A 25722-nucleotide genomic window follows, 5' to 3' on the forward strand; every position below is an offset into this window, starting at 1 on the left:
TTATTTGACTTTCAAATGCACTGGCGCTGACATACACATAGTACTGAGGCAGATTAAAACACAATGATGAGAACAATTTGAGATTAAAAAAACATCTATTACTGCCACATGAGAAATATGTATATATAAGAGTGGCAGTTCTGATTATAGTACACGTGTGTTCTAGAATCATTCATGCCTCCTCCTCAACTTGAGGTAGGGAAGCCACTACAGAAGTACTCAATGACTAGACATTGAGGAAAGGCTTCATTTACCTGCTAGGTACTAAAGACCCTTTTCCTCATTACTCTGGATCTCTCCCGAGTAAACACATGCAATTAGGTGCTAAATTGCCCCGGTGAAATCTATACAGTCTATGATTTGATTTCATGTTTAATTTAGCTAGGCTTTTTCACCAAAGGTGCTTCCAGTTGCAATTTTGCATGTGTAAAAACATTCCTATACCTTGTTTCCATGAGCACAGATTGAATGCCAATCCAAGCTGATCTGGGTTCTCCCGCATTCCTCCTGAACCCCCAGTGAAAGTCCACCCGAGCTGAGTGAAAATGCATGGAAACGAGGTAATAGTGAATCATACCCCCATCCCTGTTTCTTATTCAAGGACCTGAGGAGGGAGTGACTTCATTCCATGAAGCAAGATTCCTTCTTGATTCCCCACAATGCTGCTTATCTTTCTCACTGAGCTCAGCTTACATTACAATTCCAGAAAGCAAACAACAGGATTGTTTTATTTTTTTGTTTAAATATGATTTGTCAAAACAAATCCTTCACTTGTCTTACTTAGCAGGGACTTTAATGCACTCAGTCACTTTGCAACTTGACATCCCTGTTTTATGCAATAAAAAGAATATGCCTTTCACAAACCACCACTGTTTAAGAACATTGCATAGTCATTTATTTATATAGGGAACACATCAAATACAGTCATGGAGATGCTGCTTAATGAGTATAATACGATGAGCAATTAAGTCCCTAATCATGCAAAATAATCTCAATCAGAAGCAATGACCCAGGCCACACTGAAACAACGTATTCCTGGGTCTCGGGATGATTCGATTGATTTGCTCCTGTGAGCAGTTTTGGGCTGTTTGGATCATCCCCACTGCTCTCCAAACGAGTAGATTGTCAGGCAAGTTGTGTGCAAGTGTGGTAGATCACTTTGAGCAAAACACCATTTTTTTCTATACATAACGCTCTGTGTATAGTCTGCAAATTAAACCAAATTAAAGATATGAAATGCTCCATTGTTTGTTCTAAATATGTTTTACTGAGAGGACACCAGACAAGATGGATATTGTGTTTGATTAGCAGTGCAATTACTTTCTTCAGTCTGAGATTTGCTTGTTTCTGCTGTTATTTAAAAACCCATTAATTCATACAGAGCACTTTTTTTCCTGAGGCTGAAAGAGAATTGGCGTTGCATGCTGCTCTGGTGGCAGTGCTGAGTAACAACAGTCCCAATATACAGAAGGAAGGTGCGCTTGTGTTATGTGGTCATGGGAAACGTGTTACATTTCAAATGAAGGAAGATTATTATTATTATTATTATTATTATTTATTTCTTAGCAGACGCCCTTATCCAGGGCGACTTACAATCGCAAGCAAATACAAATACATTCAAGTGCGCTTGTGTTATATGGTCACGGGAAACGCGTTATATTTCAAATGCATTCCTGTTGTAAAGAATATATTCATTCTCTTTCCAAGGCAACCCAAGACAACCAAGAGGCTGCAGTAAAATGTAGCACAATAGAAAAGCATTAAAACAAGTATTCACCATCATCTAGAACCCTGCAGCCACGAGAGATCAGGAAACGACACTGTTTGATCATTCTGTCCTTGCCTTGAAGGAGCTCCGGGTGTAGGAGGTGAAAGATGAGCGCTGTTATTGGGAGCACAATCGATTAGGATTGACTCAGCGTCACGTCGTTGTTACTCGATGGGGTTTTCCACCATTATACTGGCTTGCAAGACACAGGATTCTCTAAAGCCGCTTAGTCATTGGTTCATGGACAAGCCATTATTAAATGACCATTTCACTTGTCTGGTGATTTACATTGTGTCATACTGAGCATTAAGTGTAGGTGGCCAAATTGCATTTCCCACAGTTAATGAAGAAATGCTGTAATTTTTAACCATTTACCTCACCAAGCACCCCACCCCTGCAAAAACTAACCCAACCTCAATCAAATACAATGAGAGCCTCCAATAGCAGTGCTAAAGGGGTGTAATTAGTAGATTACATTGCAGCATGCTATTCATTTAGTATCAGTATCTGTTAATTATAATGTATCAATGTATTTCTACAGCTCATTTTGATACATCTAAAAAACAAATCCTTCAATATATTCCTCTGTGCAGCAGCCACGCTGCTGGAATCTGTTGTGAAAACTATTCAAGTAGCAAAAGGGTGGTCCTCTGCAGGATTGTTGTGCTGTTTATATGTCATTATTGAACTCAAATTACTGGAGGGGTTAAGTTCCAGCTCAACGAGAACCCCTTTCAAGTGCTTCTCATTGAAATGAATGTTATTTAATTCTGAACAGATCCATCTCTTCATCACCATGCACTCTGTTCCATTGGATTTCCCCAGTGCAGTCTGCTTATCCTTCATGAGTTTACAGCAGAGCCACATGAGTTTTTAACATGATATTTTTGTTGCGTCTTGACTGTGCTTTTAGCGCAGACAACGGTAACACTGGTGGACACCTCATTAAGAACTTTATGAGCAACGTGGCATTACGGTACAATACCAAGACAATCACAACCTTGTGTTTTTCTTTACCTTTTTCCATTCAAATTTGAAAGCATCCTAACTGACCTAAAGGCTGTACATCTTGCTCAACACAAGGCACTGCAATAAAACTGCCTGCTGTTTAGAATTATTTCTCCATCCGACAAAAAAAATAAGCCCTTGACTTTCGAAGCAATAGAGTATTGCCTCCCAATTACTCATCCCATTAGGAGAGGGCAGATAAGGCAGAGTTTGAGAAATTAACTGTCAGCCCTTTTATTAACTCTGGAGTTAATTGTGTACCTGTGTTCCTAATAAACCTGCAGACCACCTACTGTACTCCACAAAGACTGCTTTTCCTTTTAGCGTTGTCATGGAAATGGGATCGGTACGAGTATAAAAAGAATAAAGAAAAAGCCTGGCTGTCTTAAATGTGGTGCAGCTGGGATAATAACATGTATAACAAGAACGCTGTGAAGAGCTGAAGCAGGAAACACCAGAAGGTGCTTGTAAAGTACATATACAAATTACATTTCGGATACTGTACCTCTGACGGTTTAAGGAACTGCAGTTAGGCAATACACCAAGTTTCCTATTTAAAAAACTGAAATAATAACAAAGGCTTTGTAAAAAAAAAAAAAGTACCTCTTATCATTTTGACTCCACAACACTTTAGCACCTCGGATAAAACATAATCTCTTATCCACGTTCACCACAGTTTCAGAATGCATTGACAAGCTCAATCAAACATACATACAAACACAATGTGGCATTGGCACAGAATTCCTACTGTAACCTCATTGCACAGTATCTACCACCATTAACAGTATTTTGTTTTGCATCTATCACTTTGTTTTGATTAAAACCCTTTGGAAAATTAAAATAATTTCTCCCAGGGACTGTTTTTTATTACTGTATTATTTAAGGTTCCTCAAATAAATACACTTTAAAATTTGCAGAAACCAAAAAAAAAAAAAAATTAAAAAAGATTCCACATAAACTTGCCACACTCCAGTTAATTATTAAGTGCTTCTGTTGACTTACCATAGTTTCTCTTGGAGATGGATCTCCAGTTTGTGCAGGCAGCCGAACAGATAAGAAGAAACAGGGGCACTGAGGGCTTCATCTTTCAGGTTTCCTTGGCAGCTGAAAATACAACAACGACAGTGGGAAAAGTAATTATCACAGGTCTAGATTTCATTCAGCTTTCAACTAAATGTCAAAATCAATCATTTCGTCATGGACGATAAACTTGTTGAGATAATTCGTTATGGACGACAAAAAATCATTTTGTGGACACACAAAACATTAGTCCAAGTTTATAACTGTTATTCTTACAGACAGGGTCAGTATTGATGGGCAGTTAGTAACTTTGCTTAACACCCAGCAGTAAAACGTGATCCAAAAATCTATAAATCCCACAAAATCCAGCTGCCAAGTAATTTGGATTATAAAGCTAACCCTTCAATTTCCAGCCGTTTATCCCAAAGTGTGAAATCCAGCTCCTTAAAATCTACCCCAAACCTTTACTTTACTGCACAGGATGGGTGGCTTTTTGAAGCGATATTATTTTAGAAGCAATAAAACACTTTCGCATTGCTACCCAATTGTTCCCAATGCAACCTTGCTGCACATAGTTTTTTTAGGATTTGTAAACAATAATCCTACGTGTTTCCAGCTACGACAATGCAAAGATGGTATTTTCACTCTGAAATCCCAGATTCATGTAATTCCCATATGTGTGAGAAAAAACTGGGAAATAATTGGGCACCTACGGATGTCTCTTAAGTGTATCAAACTGACAAATACAATAAATCAATCAATCAATACATGTTAAATATACAAAATGGAACCATAACAACAGATATTTCTGTTCAAAGAGTTCAATTGGGCCACAGTACTATGGGTTATTTATTTTTTTTACAAAGAGAGCATTACTGGCACACATTTCCAACTCATTCTTAATTTCTGGATCAGCCACAAACAACACTAATGGATGAAATGTTTCTGTTCGCAATCGGATTAGTTTGTGATTAACAAGTCCGATCAAGCTGAGCTAATTCTGTTCTCTAAAGACAGCACGCATCATCTTTATATCCTACGCTGTCTCTGTATTTTCAGAACTGCTAGCAATATTGTGTAGCTGCTCATTTTTCTTGACAGATGTGCTTTTAGATAAAGAAGACGGGGGTCATATGGGACTATTGAAACAGAAAAGTGCATCGGCTGTCATGAAATCATTATAAAACTCTTGTCAAACATATTTACAAACATCTGCCTTCGGAAGGGCCCTCTTCTTGGTTCCTGCTGATGGAAAGTGTTGGTCCAGATCGACAGCCTGCTGCCACCTGCTTTGGTGCCATGTTCTAAGAATCATCTGGCACTGATTTAACTATGGTTAATCAGGTCTGACCATGTCAATAGCTCCCGGTTTAATCATGTTAAGGTAGAAAAAAATATATAGAAATAGCTGGGAATGCCTTGTCATACTGCGATTAACAATACATGTTTCAGTCAGCAGTCCCTGTGAAATAACATTTTTAAAAAATGCAATACGAAATTCATGAGAGCCGAACGCGAAATGCTTTCTCAGCTGAAAATCCACTCACCCAGTAGAACAAGAAATTATACAGGGTCTCTAAAGCTCTACAAAAAGGACCTTGGCCACCCATTAGAACCGTGCAATCTGGAGTTAGCAAATAAAGTGCAAGATAGCGTGGAAAGTGCTGCTGATTCTGCTGTTTAATGAACCTAATCCCTTCTTCATTTACTTATAAGTGATGTTAATTTATATCAAACACTCCATAAATTTAGACCTAATATTGTTCTAACTGCCGCTTCTTGCTGTCGGGCAAAAGGGGAGTTTTTTTGCAAACTCTCTCTTCCCAATAAATCTGTGGATTCCCTTTGGGCTTGCACAACAGCAGACCAAGGGATGCGTGCTGAATTGCAAAGCATTAAGGGTTCCAGCCATAGAATTAGTATTAGTTTCTACTTAAACTTTCAAGGAGGGTTAAACCAGATATAAGTAGGAGGGAGACTCTTTCACAAAAAAATACGAAATGTGATTAAACCACAGTCTCTTATCCCAAATTTGATTTTATACTAGAGCAGATTGTTTATTTTTTCTTAACTCTCTCATGTCTCTGCAGTTGAGGTAGCAGTTAGGGTACTTCTTAAATTGGGTCCCAGCAGAATATAGAAATAGTCAAGCAGCAGTACAGATGATATAAACAAACAAATATTTCTGCACTTTTTCAGCATAAGTGCTGAAAAGCGGGGCAGGGAACTCTCCAGCGGGCCAGGTTTGGGGCTAATAATGCCTATTAGAGCGCCAGGCCTCTATTGGATGCTTCCTGAGCAGCAAGGGCAGAGCCTCCGTCCCCACTCCTCATTCGAATAATCCTAACAAAAGGCTCATTAAAGACTGCATTTCATTATTGGGAAGGACGCATTCAAGGCTTTGTATTAAGTCGGAAGAGGCACACTGTTATTGAAGAATGCAGCACCTGTTCTGCAGTGTCTGCCCAATCCTTCTCCATCAGTTTAAACCTGACCCACTTTTCTAAACCTATGTTTATTTTAGTTTTCAAATCGATTGTTTGAAATTGAGGGGGAAAAAATGTGAGTTTGTGAAACATTGTGTCTCAGGGGTATAAGAAATGCTGCCTTATTACTGCTCATCCCACTTTCCACAGTAGGATCTCTGTAAGTCGCCTTGGATAAAGACATCTGCTAAATAAACAAAAATAATTTCTATTGGAAGCAGAAAGGCCCGCTTCTTTATGTGAATGCTGCCGCACTCAGCCGGCTCTCCTGCTGAATCTAACAGGCAGTCTGAGTCGGGATGAGGAAGCAGATGGTCATTAATTATCCATGCAGTGAAGAGAGTCTATAATATTCCAGCTACCAAGACACAAATAAAGACAAGCACAAGCATAGCATGTGACTGCAGAGTAAAACATATCCCATCTGCAACCATTAGTAAATCAATTCATAAATACATATATTGAACGCAGGCAGTGCTGGTGTTAGCAGGATCGTTCCTATTCACAGGGCAGAGGTGCTTCAAGAGCTTATCTGCATGTGATAATGTTGTGAAAGACCCACAAGGGAAACAACAGAGGAGCCAGTCTGGATGACAGTAGTGTTAATGTAACTCTGCCCACTAAGTACAGTACAACCCAATTGGCTCAGATGACTGGATTGTATCCTTTCATGAATGCACCAGTGGTCAGGCCAGTCTGCCATATGGCTAAATGCAGGGCCCATAGGAGCCGAGACCCCCCTCGGCATGCGTCTCTTCACCCGTCTCCAGGCTTGCTTAACAAAGAAGCACCGGCCGCTACGCTTGTGCATTCCTGACAGGCAACAGCTTCATTAATCTCCTGATGCACCGACGAGCCTGAAACGTTCTTTGTTGTACTGGTGTCCTGCAGCAGCTTTCTTTTGTTAAAGATGTTTAAAATGTTTAAATTGGGATAAACATCGATTAGTAATGCAAACTGGAAAATGGGAGGTTTGACTTAAACAATGACAAGAGAACTGATGGAATCAAACGACAGCACACTTTGCTGAAAGGTAAACCAAGAGGAAGACCGAGTGTTTGAAGAGTCTGATTCATTGCACGGAGGCATGATTCAAGACTAAAATAAAGAAATCCCTTTTCTGATTGGAAGCGCTCCCCCATAGTCTTATGGATTCCCCTGCCCCAGCCTCCACATTCTAATAGGAAAAGTCATGATAAGAACCTTGAAGTGTCACTAACAGTCGAACCCTCACTAGTACTGTCCTTCCAGAATCAAATCAAGCAGTGTTACAGAACACCTGGCAGCGTTTACAAGGAACGCATTACACCCTTTTCTGCATTGCAGCTATCATTCATTAAACATAATCCTCAGTGATTTGAGATTTTTATTGTATTCACATATCCCGTCACAGGTTACAAATTACCTGGGGAATACATTCCTCAGCTTCGACTCTGGAGTGTTTGCAAGGAGAAAGAGAATGTCTCTTAAAGGCATCATGGTGGATCCAGAGTCTGTTCCCACATATGTCATTTATTTCAATCGGAGCATCAGCATTATTGTAAGAGGGAGCATGAACTGGAGACACTATGATGCTCATGAGAGAAATTCTCTTTCTCCTGGTGAGCGCTCCTGTGTAAAAGTTTACTGCAAAGGTAAAGTAATGCGTTTCTTGCAGAAAACTGCAGGTTGTTCTGTGGCACTTTAAACTTCCCTCCCACTGAAACATGAAGTGAATTAAGCCTTAAGAGGCACTGCTAAATCTCAAGGTTTGACTGCAATCCTTAGTTTACAAGAGGTCCTGGAAGAAATAGCCATGAGTAATGATCTCTCCCCAGGCCAGCCTGCGAGACAAGCGGCATGCTTAGCTGTTTGGTTTATTTATTGATTCAACATGCTGATACAGGATCAACAACCCACTGAGATGCATTAACTACACAGAACCCCAGCAGCTGAGCTGCTCCAGGTCCCTCTTGTCAATATCAGCCTCCAGTGCAGTATTCCCCATCGACACAGAATGAAAAGCAAGAGAAACATGGAAACAGTGGCATGGCAACTACACCTCCGTGGCTGTGCATCCTGCACATCAGCATGCAGAATCAATAAATACATCAAACAGCTGAGCATCCCCATTGTAAATAATAATCCAATTAAATCAAAGCAAGCCTGTGTTTATTTACTTTAATAAGTACAGAATTCCGTGACGTGGCAGCCAGGTGATCTGTTTTCCTGAATGTATCTTCAAGGAGAATGAAAGCCGGAAGGTCAGTAATGGACAGTGAATATTAAAGAGGGCATCACAGAAACAGATCAGTATAGGGAAACTTTGAACAGACAAGCTAGAAAACAGCTGTCCTGTTCATTGGACTTGCTTCATCAATCCTACTCTGTTACAATCAATGGAGGCTTATTGATACTCAATACGCTACCTATGAGAGGCATTAGAGACATCATATATATATACATATGGGGCTGCCAGTAGCATTACTGAATCCTGGTGTTGCTTTGTATTACATCCATAATTTAACCTCTTCAGAAGTAAATGAATTGAAAATGGAGTTTCAGACTGTGTGAATCGTGATGCAGAGGCTCTGGATCACAGGAAGGGTTATGTATATGGTAGTCTATATGCTGTTATTTCTGCTCATGCAGCTCATCAAATATTTATTCACAGCTTTCTTAAATGTTAACAAACATTTTGAATTAATTAAACAGAAAATGTCAAGCCTAGAGGGTCACAGCTGAGAACACACGAACACAAAATGTAAAAAAAACAAATATTACCGAAAGGGTATTGCCAGTTTGCGGTGCTAATTCAGAATCTCAACTGCTAAAGTAAAAAACTAAAAAGAATCTTAACTGCTACATTGTTTTATGGCTGGTTTCAAAGATTCTGGTTAGCACTAATCTTAACTTAATGTTACCTAATGTAAGGCAGTCCAGGATTAGCACTAATCAGGGTCAGTGAAACCAGCCTGTAATATTGATTTAGGTAACAGGCAGTCCAGGGATAGCGCTGACCTGGGTCAGTGAAACCAGCCTGTAATATTGATTTAGGTAACAGGCAGTCCAGGGATAGCGCTGACCTGGGTCAGTGAAACCAGCCTGTAATATTGATTTAGGTAACAGGCAGTCCAGGGATAGCGCTGACCTGGGTCAGTGAAACCAGCCTGTAATATTGATTTAGGTAACAGGCAGTCCAGGGATAGCGCTGACCTGGGTCAGTGAAACCAGCCTGTAATATTGATTTAGGTAACAGGCAGTCCAGGGATAGCGCTGACCTGGGTCAGTGAAACCAGCCTGTAATATTGATTTAGGTAACAGGCAGTCCAGGGATAGCGCTGATCTAGAAAAAAACAGTTCTTTGAATAGCTTAGTTTTATGTTCTGACTCATTGCTGGTGTTCATGTTCTTGCTTTCTGTTGCTGGATGGACATGGTGTTGACTATTAAACTGTTTGTTTGGCTAATAGGCTCATTTGATATCTTAAGAGGATTTTAATGGCAAAAATGTGTTTAAATCAAAACACAAAATAAATGAATAAATAAATAATGAAATGCACGCCTACATACAGATTTAATAACAGTACGAAAGTGAACGGTGAATGAGCTCCATCCTGTCAATGCATCGCATTATCAATTAAATCTCCTTGCAACATGTTAAAATGAGAAAGAAAAGGAAATCGATGTGTAAATGATGGCTTGGGACTCATGCATTACAAGGGAAGGAATCAGAATTAATCAGGACTTGACCTTCAGTTTCTGAAGTCTTATCCATCTGTGCCTAAATATTTGGATGGCTTTTGCAACGGGTAACAGATGGCATTTTAACCACGATTTACTGGGCTTTTAATATGGGAGTAGAATCATTGATCTGGCTCCAGCTTTTATACAACCCGGTAGCAGTAAACTGCAGTTACAGTAATCAGAAGCAGTTGGATTGTTTTTCATGAATATGACATTACCATTTCTACCATGTGCATACATCAGTGTGGAAGAATGTACAATACATGCTGGTATCCAGGTTTATTAGCTTCGATTCCAGTCTATTCCATTTCACATCTTAATAAGCAGTTTGCACTTATGTCTGAAATGATGAATGCCACAGAGTCAATGAATACCACTGCATTGCTGTGTGGATTTAAAGGTGATTTTAAAATGTGGTGTTGTTGTTGAACGCATTTCATGTCACTGAGTACAGTAGTAATCTACAGTATAATGAAGCCTTTTTGTCAACATGCAGCTAGGATTTCTGGGGACCAAAGAAAATGGTTTCTGATGGCTCTTTATTTAAAAAGAAAATCAGAACAATTAGTACAGAATTCAATACTGCAGATGCCCGACCAATTACGCTGTTAAGTAATGAAAGTAAAGCATACCAAGACCATACGTTTAAGGAAATTAAGCATGTAACCAGCCATGAAAAATATTCAGCAGCTGCTACAAAAAAATCTTAATCTGCGGGGGGTTAAGTATAGGTTCTTAGGAGATGACTTATAATTTGTGTCTGATAATTTAGCTGCATGGGACAGAAGAATGTGAAACATATGCTTGAGACTTCATTAGCATGCCTTGCTGTGTTTTTTTTCTTTCTTTTTTCATTTTGTTTTATTTTCTTTTGCACTCGAAGGCTCCAAAGACTGTTTGGAAAAAAGGCATACTGCAACATTTAGCATCTGCTGACAGACAGACTGTGCCACAGACCTCGTTCTCATGCCAATGTTTTACTGCTTGCAGTAATGACCCAGGCCTGGGCAATGTGCTTAAAGAGGAGATGCTCCATGGAATTCACCCGCAACACTTAGCAGCTGCTGGAGGACCCAGGCTTCATGTGCATGGCAATGGTACGGGGGGGAGTGCACCATCAACTGTCTTGTTCACATGCATTAGAGAGGCTTCATCAAATGGAATGGCATAATTCACAGAGAGAGCACCACAGGACTGTGAAGAACACTGACACCAAATGCTCCTATTGGTGCCTCCCAGTGTGTGTGTGTGTGTGTGTGCGTGTGTGTGTGTGTGTGTGTGTGTGTGTGTGTGTGTGTGTGTGCGCGTCAAAGATGACATCTTCAAGAAAAAAAATATATTGTTTGTAAGGTGTGCTGTCCTGTGATAGATAGATAAATAGATTGATAGATAGATAGATAGATATAGATAGAATTTACTGCAGTTAGATGAGAACTTGTCACACTGAGAGGATTTGTATAGAGAAGAGAAACCAGTCATCTGCCACAAACGTGAGTGACATTCAGTAGCTGAGCTTTTCACTCAGGATGCAGTAATTCACACCCTAAAACACACTTGTGCATGGCACTGCAATCATTTTACTCTTGAGATAAACATTGCAGTTTTGCAGCTTGACACTATTTAAGCTCCCAAGCTCACCAATAGGTTTCATTTTTGACATCATCGTGCCTCACAGTAATGCCACATGTTCTGTTTTTGCTTTTAGTTTAGTCAGTTAGCTGTTAAGCACCTATCCCTTACTATGACAATATATAAAATGCACCCATCTATATACTGTTGGTATACCCACACTAACAGTAGGTTATCTAGCTGACATACATTAAAGTGCTGATAGTTGGTGCCTGCACAGAACAAGCAATTGGGAGCACAGTGATGTAATAATAAAGTCTGTGTGGCGCTCCTGCGGCTGTGTGGGTAACCAGAATTAAAGGTCTAACAACATCCAGTCTATACTACAGCTAAGCATGGACCACAGTCTATTCACTACCATATAGCAAACATATCCAAAAACATACCCCAGGGATCCTTATACAATGTGATATTCATCAGTGAGTAATACATAAATACTAATATATGCTGCATAAATAAAACACTTAGAGGTGTTGCTACACGGCAACTGTATTGTAACTGTATGGTGATTATGATTGCTCATATACCTATAAATAGGCATACTGAAAAGCTATTACATTCAATTTAATAGAAAAATCAAATTAAATACAAATTAGTAGAAAAAAACATATTAACGGTAAAAGTATTGTTTTACTTACAGGTAATTAATTTGTGTAGAAAGGTCTACCTTTCAGATTTCAATCCCTTAATCAGTGTCCAGGACTGTATTCAGATGTAATCAGGCTCCTTTCAGGACCCACTCCTCCAAGGAGACACATGCATATTTTTTTGCACAGATCCAGGGAACCTGGAGCAGGCTAACTTGGAAAACTCACAGCCAATAAACAGCAGATGGTACTGCAAAGGATACAAAAGAACATTTATACACGAGTATATCTAACAAATAAAAAATGTAAAACCCACAAAAACAAGGAACGCTAATGTTTTGGACAATGCTTGTGATGTGCAGGTGCTGTGCAGTCACTTCCGGACCGCTCGGCCGTTGCTTCGGTGTGTAACAGAGCATGATTTAGACAGGAGGGGGGTTTGATCCTGCCTCTGGGTCTCAAGCAACAAAGAGCTGCTTTAGAATTTCACTTTGCAACATAAAATAATGAACATGACTTCACAAATGCCACACTGCTCCAAACAATATGCACATGTGACTTTTATCAGCCAAGAATATAAATGTCACGTGGCTAGACAACACTCTACTGCACTGCTCTCCCCCATTATTTACCAGGGTCAACTAAATGGCATCTCCAAAGACTACAAAACAAATAAGGAATTGCATGCTGTCAAAGAGTACAGAAGAAACATGTGGGTCATAAATATTATATGTGTGTGTGTTCCTATGTTGCATATACAATATGCATGGATTGTAATATATAACTATTATAAAATAGACCTTCAGTTGAAGTCTGCAGCTGACCTACAGGTCTATAGGTGTGTTTTCCCCTGTGCATGTTGGGTTTACCTTCAAATCAACCTACTTACGACACACTTAATATATTCACATGCGTTTCCATGCACAGGAGTTCAGCGTTTATGAAAATTCTCTCAGAGCAAGATGCGATGTATCTCAGATTTATAACACAGTTCTATGAAGGACTGTGTAGTCTTCCAAATATTTCCTTACTGTCTCACAGATCATTTAAATGCTAAGTAACTTTGCCCTGTGGGTTTTGATTATTTTGTAGAGCCACGTTATAAGCATGCTTTAGAACTGGATTTGCACTGGTAAAACTTAATTATAAGAGCCTGCTTACAATATCCATGTGAATAAATCTATTGAGCCTTGTGGTTAGGCTATTACCATGTTCACTGAAAGAAAAAAATCTAAAAGTCTGGTAATTTATGTCGGTCTAAACAACACATTTCCGAGTTTGCATGGATTTTGATGTCTGTCTCTTGCTGAAAGACTTTTTTTTTTTTGCTAATGACCCTACATTTCAATTATTACGAATATAAACATGTCCCTGACAGACAGGTAGCTCTCTTAGTCAAACGGCAGGCTGCTACCGATTCACACACAATAAAAAGCACTTAGAGCAAAGTCATTTAAACCAGGGTTTAGATGGCCACAATAAAACCCGAAGAGCTGCTTTCAACATCGTAAATTACAATGTTGACACTGCTTGCCACTTAAAACTAACATCTTTATGATGAACGGGCTAATGCTCATAAATGGGCACAGTCAAACCAAAGCTGTTTCCACTCTAGATTTTGCCCAGCCATCTGTTTTCAGTGCCCAGTGTTTCACCTGATACTGCACACATTTCAAATGCAATGCAGTTGCAGGTATTTTCTCAAAAGGACAGAGGAGACAAATGTTTTCTCTATTGAGAGATGACAACCGCATTGATAGAAGCGGTTTCTACAAACCACAAAATAAATCGTTGAGCCTTATTTACAGGTTTGATTGCACTGATCTGCTCAACTCTCTATTATATGTTTAAACAAACATGCCAGAACCTATTATTTGCAAATGCTTGACAGTGCCTTCAAGTCAAGGCTCAGACAACTTGAGTTATTTGCGGTCTGGAGTTGTAGCGCACTGCACTCTATTTTTAAGCAAGTGCAAGTGAAATGTTACTTTCCAAGGAGAAATTGAACAGTTTTAAAGCATAAACCCCTTAATAAACTGCCCATTAATTAACAACAATGTAACTGCTCCTAAGTTGCTGCATCAGAGAAATATGCAAATTCTAAAAACTAGGAGAAACCTGAAACTATGAGAAACAATGCAATATTATCTGTGTATTGTATTGCACATTTTAAATAAATTATACAACCATGTTTGTTTTGTAGTACGCATTTGGATTTAAATATACTACTTTTTTAAAAGGTGCTTTCTATAAATGTGTGTTATTATTTTTTCCTGACTTTAGACTCAATGTAAGAGTTTATTTCGGGGCTCTGCTCCAGTGCTGTCTGTGTGTGTCACACAAGACACTCCCTGGAGCGAGATGTGATCCTCTCATCATTGTTTTCCTTGATAAGAATAATACAGCAAGCATAAAGCTCAGTCTATGAATGAAAAGATGACTTTGCTTTGCTGTCAGTTCAATTAACATACAAGAGTAACCTCTTGGAGCTCTTGTACACCCTCCCTCCCTCTCCTCATACACTAACAGCGACCTTTGATGTTGCCAGGTAAAATCCTCAAAGGTGTTTCTGACAACCCACAAATTCACTGATATATGTTGTTGTTGTGAAAGTGTCTTTTTGACGGCTCTTTGATGTTAAGCATCTGCAAACAACAGCTCCTTCTTGGGGAAAACTGCTGTGTAATGGAACAGGGGTTGCTCTGCACTAAACCCAGACTGCTGCTTAAAGTAAATGCCTATTCACAATGAATTAATAATGCTGGTGAATAAGAACAAGAAGAAAGAACAGGAACAAGAACAAGAAAGAGGAAGAAAGAGGAACAAGAACAAGAAAGAGGAAGAAAGAGGAAGAAGATTAAAGAATTGTGAACCCCAAATCCTAAAAAAAAGAACTTGACATGCATGCATACAAACATTCATATATTAATAGAGATACGATTTGTAAATGTTTAAAATCTCAACCAAATCACTTCAAATAAATATGAACTTCTCTCAGTTCAATCTGTTTCGGATTGTGGCCCATGTCAGAAGCACATCAAATAGTTATCCAGAATAAAGCACTGCTGGATACCAATGCACTGCTGCAGCTGAGTTTCCACTGAGACGCTGATAAGAGCGCATATGCAATCAGCACCTCTGAAGTGGACAGCTCCTTATTATTAGCTCTCCTGGAATGCATTAGCCCACATCAGAAAAAAACGGACCAATACCTAGTTAAAGCTCTGTTTGTCTTCATATTACAGATGGTATGTTCGAAGCCAAAATTTGAAGAGAGGCATAGAAAGCAGTACAGAGAGAAGTAATGTAGTTGTTTGCTGTGACATTTCAATAGTTCGTTTGCTGTGTCCTTGTTTCTATTATGCGGTGTTATCTTGTGCACCCATATCATGCGCGTACGCCTATTGCTATGAAACAGAATAACGAAAGGTTTCATTGCCATCGTCCCGGAACAAAATAATTTGGTTTTGTGTTGCGTCCTTCCCCTCTAGGCATGACACTATCAGAAGAAAGATGTATAGGGGAAAAAGCAAAGACCGATGGATAAGTAAATAAGAAGCTTGGGTTTATAAAACACAGAACAATGGATAAGCAAATAAGCAACTTGTTTATATAATTTCGGTACTGGTAATCAAATGAATAACTGTCCAGCCACACTACAATCTAACAAAGTAGTCTGCCAAACTATTTCTGAAACAAGTTTTGGCTGCGACGCGAAATAAAGAAAAGGCTTAAGTCAAATTACTCTAAACAGTACAATGAAAATGTGATATAACCATGTGAAACGTTTATATTAATACATTTTACAAACTACCAAATGCCTCCAAAAAATGCCAGCAGAGATGCGATTTTCACTGCCCCGCTGCAGTCAGCATCTATATCACAAAATAAATGAATTTCATATTTTATTGAAACCTAAAAGGCAGCGCGCACTTTGTAATAATTTATTTGTTGTGGATGTGCTTAGCCTGCCTCCCTTTCCATTTCCCTCCAGTGCCATTACAGATGAGCAGCGATGCTGAAAGTGACAGCTAAAGTCTGGCCGCAGTCGATCTCCAGTCCTGCACCTGATCTATGGAGCTACTTTATTGTATAAATCAATGCGGTCGGACAGGTTACCTTACCAAGGACCAGCATCTCATCTCGGTGACACGATTGATGGTCATACCCCTGTTTACCACTGGCAATTACATTCCCTTGCCGAAGAAAACCACGTATAAACGCACAGCATGATATTTAAGGAATGTCAGATTCTTAAACTCTATGTTTGAAGTCCCCAGGGTTGGTAATGGTAAAGTGATTCAGGACTGACTAATAATGCAATATTCAGAACGACGTAAATAGGTACAGTATAGCTCAGCATCACTGTTTACCAGACACACATCTCTCTTATTTAATCTTGGTATATAGCGCTAAACTCGCATTTCGTATTACCACTACGTCCTAAATCAAAACGTATACACTATTTAAAATACCTCCTTACCTTGAGTGCGACAGAGCTTTGTGAATTAGACAAGCATGGGTCACCACACCAGCTCATCCATTTAAACGAGTGACTATCCGAAGCAACATTATACAGCTCCTGCCTAGTTAATGGCCCTTTCAGTAACATTTTTTTTTTAATGCCATGGTGGTTGCTAATGTTTTTTTGCATATTGTGAAGTGTGTGACGAGTTTTTATTCAATTGTTTCCTCTTTTAATCACATTTTAAATGGAAAATGCACACGGCGTTAGTTTAACAATTATTTCAGATACTTGAACTGAAGGGGTTTTACTTTACTATACAGTATCAAACCATACTGAAAAAACTGGGTATTTCTTAAACCTTCAAAGTACTGTGATATAACAGACACAAATAAGTAAAAGTACAGAATGACATGGGAAAGTTCGTTTTTATTAGCAAAAGGTCATATAATGTGCCTCTTTTTTTTAAAGAAAACAGAAAGTCCAGAGTATTCAACTTACCTGCCGTCTTTTCACGTGTCTGTGAGCCGAGAAAAACGGTTAATTTCACTTCAATATTTCCAGTGAAGAAGGCACGCTTTGTTTAGGCTTCATTTCCTCAATCGGCTAATCTCTTAACCTGGTCACAAGCCTTTACCCATCTTTAATTTTTACAACAAAAAAGCAGTTCCTCTATTAGAAGCGATTCCTTTACATGGGGTTATTTCCTCTGTTACGCTTCCAACGTAGTAGTTTCGACAGGCTCGCTCCCCTTTTAAAACGAGTTAATAGTTTTGCAAATTTTCATGGTTTTCTTCCATCCATCACTTTGGGGATCCCCTCCATTACTATGTAGGGGGGAAACTCTGTTGCTGTTGTTCCCTTTGCTTTGCATGCGTTGTAAATGTGTCTGCGGCTGAGTATTACATTTCGCTGCTTCTTGTTCCTCCTGTGTTTTGTATTACCCCCATAAGTCGTTCCTGCAAAACTGCCTTGGTAAAGCTCCTAGACTGATATGCAATGTAAAGAGCCTCCGCTCGCTCCAAAGATCGATAATAGAAGCGCACAGCAAGAGTTCTCTCTCTCTCTCTCTCTCTCTCTCTCTCTCTCTCTCTCTCTCTCTCTCTCTCTCTCTCTCTCGCTCTCTCTCTCTCTCTCTCTCTCTCTCTCTCGACATCGACACAGACTTCTAAGAAAACGTTGTTCTTTCCTAAACTGTATGAAAGAAAGAAAGGTCGTATAAATCAGCTTGTGTTAAACTAGGCCTATACCAACTGAGGTATGAACGATATGAAATCTCTAGTTCGGCTAAATATATGTATATAGGCCTATATAACGTGTCTGGTCAGAAAGAACAGTATATATATATATATATATATACACATACGTAACGCCGCCTCGTGGTGGATGGAAACTAAGTATTCTGTTTACTGCGATTTGCCACGCACTTAAAAATGCGTACTGGTCCTCTGCTATATGACTCTTTATTAAATATCAAAAGACGCCTTTTTTTCACAGAGTCGCTGTTTTGATGTTACTTATTATGTTTAAAGAAAAGTTCCAGAAGGCGTTTAAGAAATACACATCAGCCTTTTGCAATATATTTTAAGCATTTGGTTGTCAGTGTTTAGATCTTGTTAATGGAAATGTGGGGGTGCTTTTGGTGTTCCCACCACCCACCTCTTTGTTTGAACACATATAACTGAAGGAAAAAGGAAGAGTGGTTTTCAATTATCAGCATAACATTTGTCTTTATATCTAGGTTCCGTATTTTATCCTAGCATATCTTTGTTTTTGTTTTAATTATATTTATAAGCGCCTTATAGCGGAAGGAGGATGTTGCACAGATACGGGTCCAGTTTAATTTAGCAGTAACTTATTGTTTCCAATGGGTACCCACACAATATTATTAAAGCCTGCTTTTAAAAGTGTAATATATGAAATTCAGATGAAAAAAAAAACATACCACAAACCATGTACAAACCACACTTTATTTAATTTACCAAAACAAACATTATAAAGCCAAGCTCAAGTTTTGTGAATAGAGGTTCCTGCCTTCCTTTCTATCCAAGAAACCATCAATCATATTAGCATATAAGACTTGTAGCAAGAGGTAGTGTTACTACCATATGTATAGATTAAATATTGTTCCTAAGAGACATACATATATTAAGAAACATTGTATTATTTATGTTAATTAAAATACATAACAATGAATGCGCAATTAGTCACACATTACATGTTTAATTCATAATTTTAAAAAATCGAAATTTAAATATGCATATATATATATATATAACGAGTCTGGGCTGTGTTTATATTCATTAAGGTATAAAAAGGGAACCACATTAGGGACCTCATTGGAATATGCAAATACAGCTATGAGCAGACCCTAGATCAAACTTTAAACGATTACATATTGCACGATCTCCATGGACTTTACATTACAGTCGACCCTTAACTAGCATGGGGAATTACTTCAACAAATAGTTTGTGTTTTAATCTATTTGCAAAGTTGCCATGTGACATACAGTACTGAGGGGGGGTATTTGTTATTGGGGTTCTGTATTAAGTGGACACAGAGTCATTTATCTTTTCAATGTTTTGCTTTCACTTCATTTAGCTTTTTTGCGAGACTTCAGAATGTTCTGTCGATGAAACTTCCTGATTGGTGGATACAAATCCAGAGACTTCTAACATAGAGGCTTATTAGAACATTCTTATACAAAGCAAAAAGCTAAACATTTAGCAAGAGAGTATTGTAATAGAATGTTGTTACCTCTAATCAAAATATATTGGGTAACTGGTAGGAACATAAACAACAGCATGATTGTCCTGTATATAAACACTTATAAATACCCAAACTAAAGTGTTACCTTATTATCATGTACATTTTAAAATAAAGATGCATGTAACTCCCTATTTCTCATCCTAACTGTGCATTATCCCCATTTATAATAACTAATTCCTAAAAAAAAAATGTTTTGCAGTAATGTTCTAGCTGTTTCTCAGTGTCAAATATTTTAATTTCCAGTGACGCCAACTCAGTCACACACACTTAAACAGATAGCTCAATTCCTATTGTAGTTCGGAGTCATTTAAAGGCATGGAAATTGGCACGGTTGGGGTTCATTACACCCTGCAAAACCCACCACCTGGAGTGCTTTCCTGGAATTATAAAGCTGATTGTTGCTACAGTGTGTTTGTTTGTTTGCAGTGTATTCCATATACAAATAATTGGTCACTTAGTTTTTTTTTTAGATATTATGATCCCTAGTCAGGCATGATAATGATGTTTGCTGGTGACCAGAGAAATGAATTCAACTACTAATGCCCCTGTGAAGTGCTACACAGATCAACATCTTTGCCTGGAGGCTCTGATTTTTGTGAATTTGTGTTAATTGGGAATTCAATTGGTTTGCCTAGTTAACAAGGTTTGATTGGAATGAGTACCAAGTATTTATGGACATAGAGGTGTGTGGATATGAGCCACTACTGCTGTAAAATAGCTGACTTAAGATGTGAATCAAATAAACACTGTTAATTGCAATTCAGGTGATTTGCATATTTGCATATGAGCAAATGTAGGTCTGCTGTTATTGGCCAACAGAAGTCCCCCACTGGCACTAATTACAAGCTAATAATTCAACCATTAAACGTGTTATATTAAGATGCACCGGCGGTTTGCTTGCAGTGAAAAGTCGATGCTGTTCGTTTTGCATCAATAAAACATCTGTGGAGCTCTGTTTGTATGGATCAATAAGACAAGGCAGGCATGCCGTGACGCTGAAGCCTCCACCTGCAACAGACAAGTCTTTATATGTTCTGTAACAATCATAACATGTCAAGTGTTCATATGTAATAATCACAACATGCAAAGACATTGATACCGACTTCTCTTCAAGACGTTTGTCGAAATGTTTTACTAACAACACATTTTTATATACAGTGCAGTAACTAATACGATAGTTTGCTGCTTAACCATTTAAAAAAGGTCGATTCTTCTTCTCTTGCTTTAGAATTCACTGGGAGTAGGAGTTTTCAGTGTTCACTGCCAATGGCTATATTATCATCGGTGCTTCTACACAAACCTAAATAAAACACTTAATCATCTCTTAAAACTTGCTTTAGGCAACACTTGGCAAAGCTTTAAATGCTGGGATAGGAATTACTAAAGAGGTCTGTTTTAGCCGCTTAACTTTGAATTGTATAGTTTCACCTTTCTATCTATCATTTCTCCATCCTCTCTTTTGAGAAAATAAAAGCAATTTGTTTCTTTCAATGTTAATTTCCAGTCACCGCAACTAAGTACACATCTCTTTTAGATAACACTTTGCATGAAGTGTCTCTAATTAGTGTGTGTTTACATAGTAGTTATTTAGTAAATACATGTGCACTTACAAATAATTACAATGTTATTATGCATAGTTAAAGTGCACTTAATGTGTACATCCTTTTGCACAATATAACCCCTAACCCTGTTCTGATAACATTGTGTACTTTCATATATTGTGCAAACCCAGATGTGCAGAATTGCTCTTGCCTACCTCCACTTGTACAGGATTAGCTATTCTGCACATGATAAACAGGAAATAGATCTGTTTGCTTCTTCTGCTTTCCTATTCTCCTGGTATAAAGAGAAGTGTAAAAAGAACTAGACAGATAACCTTGGAGGGGTTAATAAGCATACAGGACAATGGAGTGATGAAGTAAAAAGAGGGTGAAGGAGACAGGGGTGAGGAGGGTCTCCATCAATGACAACATATAATCATGTTCTAGCTCTTGTAAACTATACTGCAGTTCAAAACCTGCGCTAACCACTTTAATGATTTTGTTTTTCTTCAGCATAATTCGCCACACTGTGCATTTCCCCTGTGAAACCTCATCCACCGTATGCTAAAGGGATTATTCTGCATGAAAACAAGCTGGCTTTGAATATTTGGAAGCAGAAAAAAAGACATTTTTATGCCGAGAGGAGGATTTATCACACACTTAGGAGCCAATCCCCCTAACAGGCTTTCCAGGCCATGTGTTTTCATGCATTCTCTTTCTGTGCGCACTTCGAATCACAAATCATTGTTTAAACACTGTCTTTTACTGCATTTCCAGTGAGAGGTATTCACACCGGCTTGGTTCCCTCTGTTTCTGAAGATCTTCTAAAGTCAGTGTGCCCACAATAATTCCCCTTAAGGTTTAGTTGATTTAGAAGAGAATCGGAATATAACTGATTTTTTAAATTAAAATCTAGCACTTTAAAAAAAAAAAAGAACAAAGCGAGTGTAGTTACACTGTAGCTACAGGAGGGAATGTGGAAACAGCCCTGTCCCTCACTGGTATAAAAACCTTGATTCCTTCTCAGGATTCTATCCGTCCAGAAGACTCTAATCTCCTTGTAACTTCAGCACATTCAGTGCTCACATCGTGTAAGAGACTAGCAATACTGGAGTCTGATGCTCTCACAAATTAAGTGCATGCTAAGTAAAGTGCCAGACCTCCACCTTCTGCTCCGATGTGCCAACCCTGGCACAAAGATCATACCCTCTGTCAGGACGATAGGCTTTTTCCCCCATCAAGGACCTCGCTGGAATACGGAATATGCCATGTGCACTAGATGTAGCAATATGGACAGGATGCAAGGAGAGCATTCAGACCACCACACATGACCCTTGCAAAACGGATAACTTCTATAAAGTTTAGACAGAAGTGTTTATATTCCCACATGCTTACATGAACTATGATTTTAAATTTAAAAAAATTAAAAAAGAAATGCAAATATGGAAGATGACTAATTAACTAAAATCAGGCAGACACAAGCGGACTGGCCCATCCCTAAACTTGCAAGCCCTGTATTTAAATAGTTCTGCTAAAGGATAGTTGAAGTTCAATGTAATATAGTTCACTCTTCAAATGCTTCAGGGCAGGTTCATTTGATCTGTGACCCACTGCACGTGTGTAACCATGGTTTACTGAACTCCCAGTCCACCTGCTTGTAGGATCCTTTGGCTTCACATAAATAAACAAGACGTGCATCTATAAACAGCACTGAAATCAAGGTAATAGTCACAAAATTAAAACAGTATCTTTGTGTCTTTCGATAGGACTTCTTACGTCCAGGTTTTATGGAAGCCTGTATAGATCGCGCTCCTGTGATTGTTCTTGTATTATCCTACATTGGCTGGCTAAGGTGTCTCGGATGGTTCTTAATAATAGCTGATCTGAGGAGCTTAAATCTCAACTACATGCAAATCCTGTTTATGCAAACAAAACTTACAAAAGCAAGACACAATGTGTTTGGCAATTGTTTCTCTTCACATTTCAGTGAGGGTCTTTTCAAGGAACAATCCTCTGCTTTCTTTTGTTGCCAGGGCTTACTTGAGAGACGTGCTGCAAGGTGATTTCGATTGTGTTTCAGTAAAGGGAAAATGAGCCCCCAAGCTGCTGGAGATACATGAGCTGCAGCGCGGGTGCGTTTTATTATATAGCAGTACTGTAAAAACATGACAAGATCAATACAGAGTCAGTTTTCAGAAGAGCCATCAATCTTACAGCTAATTAAAAAGTGTCCAAATCTAACCAGCAGACCATGCTCACGTGTCTTTGTATGTGTACACAAATTTATTGTTGTGCCTTCAAGCATAACAGAGCTCTGCAATGTGTGTATTGATGTTCTGTAATGCGTCTGCCTCTGTGGGTTTTCAAACATGTACCACTGTCGCAGAGAAAAAAAAGAGAAACCTTAAAGCTCCACCTGACATAGAAAATGATGAATGATTTCCTGTTAGGCAAGACAACCTTAAGTGCTACCTTTAGGAAGTAACATCAGCATGATACCAAGAGATCACTGCACATGGCCTCATGTAACGTTGCATTTATATACAGATAGATAGGTAGACACAGACAGACAGACAGACAGATAGATAGATAGACAGATAGGAGATCAATATCTCAAATATTGATTGCCTTTAATATAAAGTTCTGAAAGTTTGTGCTATCAACTGTCTTATTGCAGTTATAAAGCTATTGTATTTCAGTTTAATCATTTTATCAGTCTATAATTAGCGTTTGCTTTGGTAATTAACATAGAAGTGCTTAAAATGGTCTGCGATAAAATTAACTTGGTGCTTTTCAATTGCAAATCTAGATCATAGCTGATCATATTATACAATGTTATGCAAATATATGTACGACTCGTCTTTTTAAAGAGTGCAAATATATTGAGTTTTCCTTCAGTTATAACTCCAGCGCTGCTGAATAATTTACTCTTCTGAGTTATGCATGTTAGCATGTATGTAACTTTGGGGGGGTCTTGACCTGGTAATGTCAGTTTAATCTGTTCAATTGTGATATTGTGCTATTTGACACTGGTGCAAACCTAGTAGTTTACTGTCATTATGGCGATGCCTCTCTCGGTCTCTGCTCAATTTCCAACTCTGTCCTCCGGTCCTGGTCTCTCTACTATGCACCAAATATTGTCTGGGGTTAACTTTTCAAACTGCTTTAGGATTTTAAAAACTTCGATTTAACCTCCCCTTATCCTTCTTTGTCCGAATCATTATAACCCATACCTGTGCAGCTTTCTCAGACAATTGTATTTTTGTACTGCCTAGAAATGAAACACTGTTACACATCCAGTACAGTGACAGTCCCAGCACTGCACAACATTACTGGAATTGAGCCCATTCAGGTTTCTTCTCCTGGTTACTGAAAACCATTACACCATGGGTAGCTCTAATAGTATAATCATCATTTGTCTTTGTCGCGTCAAACTAAACAGGCTGGAGTTGGTGTTACAAGGTTTTTCCCCCCTATAAGGTTTAAATTGGTTTAGTTCCAGCGAATCGAGCAAGTCGGAAGCACTGTATGAGATCTTCACTCTGATAGTCAAAGCAACCTCTCTGTCTTCTTGACTGATGGATCCTGTTCGTGCCCAAAGAAATGCTGACTTGCAGACAGGACTGCATATTCGATTGATACAGATATAAAACACACGCGACCTTGGCCTGCCTCACTGGATCTCTATCCATCTGTGATAAAATGACATGGATTTATAAGTAATATAATTGGCCAGTGAACTGATCCTGTTACCTCCAAAAACATTCCACAATATTGGACTCTCAGACGGAGCCACATTCTGTTGAGTTATTGAATCATATCACAATTCCACAGCCAGTTCTCCCGATTACAATATGAGAGCGCAAAGAATGGAATCTCTATACAGAAGGCAGAAAGGCATTTTGTTGGTTCACCCAAGTTACTGCTTTGCTGTTTCTGGCTTGGTGCAATGGATTGAAAAAGCTGTTTATTACAGTATATTAATAAAATACGGTTTCTCCCACACATATGGAAAGCATTAGCAGTAACGTACTCCAAGGTTTACACACTAATTGATATGTAATTTGTTTTGCTATTAGCACAGGCGTTAGGGGTGTGATTATGTCTGAGTCAATCCTACGATGTGCTGATTGCACGTTAATGTTCACTGCCAGGCTGCCTAGCCGCTGGGTTTTATCTCACAGCTCCAAACAGCACTCCGAGTGACCCAGCGCTGTTGATGAGGCTTAACCCAAATAACCCCCCACCAGTGGACAGTGTTAATGAGCAGTCATGAGAGGTAACCCGTACTGCAGAGCAAAATGAACCCGGCATTCTAGAACTTCCTGAGTTCCGGAACATGTAGCTTTTAACCCTTTAACTCCAGTCACACGGAAAAGCTGACTTGAGTATCAGTGCAGTACAAAACAGGAACAACTTTTTAGAATTTGAGAGAACTGATACAATACAATAACCTGGTGGGGTTTTTACTTTGTTTAGGCAGTTTTGCACAGCTGTTAATTTAGTTATTTATTGATGGATGTAGTTATTATCACAGGATTAAAGATAATATTTTTGTAATCGATCCAGTCCCACTCATTTTCTGTGACGTTTCCAATGATGGATGCCTCTTAACTGTTCTCAAACTCCCTTACCACAGTCCAGTCCATTGCCTTGAAAGTAAGGTGTCAAGTCCAATTCATGATCTCTAGCGGCAGTGAATGATGTGCCTCCAGAGCCCACA

At 38.8% G+C, this 25722-nt stretch overlaps 1 protein-coding gene across 1 annotated transcript in view; it reads right to left on the reverse strand.

The window, feature by feature from the left end:
- The window catches only part of LOC117412064 (X-linked interleukin-1 receptor accessory protein-like 2), a 153207-nt gene extending 135479 nt beyond the window's left edge, over positions 1 to 17728 (reverse strand). The window contains exons 1-2 of the mRNA XM_058989569.1: positions 17190 to 17728; positions 3779 to 3880 (exon numbers count right to left, since the gene is read on the reverse strand). Coding sequence (XP_058845552.1) covers positions 3779 to 3860 — 82 coding nt within the window. The 5' untranslated portion in view covers positions 3861 to 3880; positions 17190 to 17728. The remainder of the gene's footprint in view (positions 1 to 3778; positions 3881 to 17189) is intronic.
- Between the last annotated feature and the right edge of the window lie 7994 nt (positions 17729 to 25722).

Source organism: Acipenser ruthenus, chromosome 16, assembly GCF_902713425.1.
Source record: "Acipenser ruthenus chromosome 16, fAciRut3.2 maternal haplotype, whole genome shotgun sequence".
Classification (NCBI taxonomy): Eukaryota; Metazoa; Chordata; class Actinopteri; order Acipenseriformes; family Acipenseridae; genus Acipenser; species Acipenser ruthenus.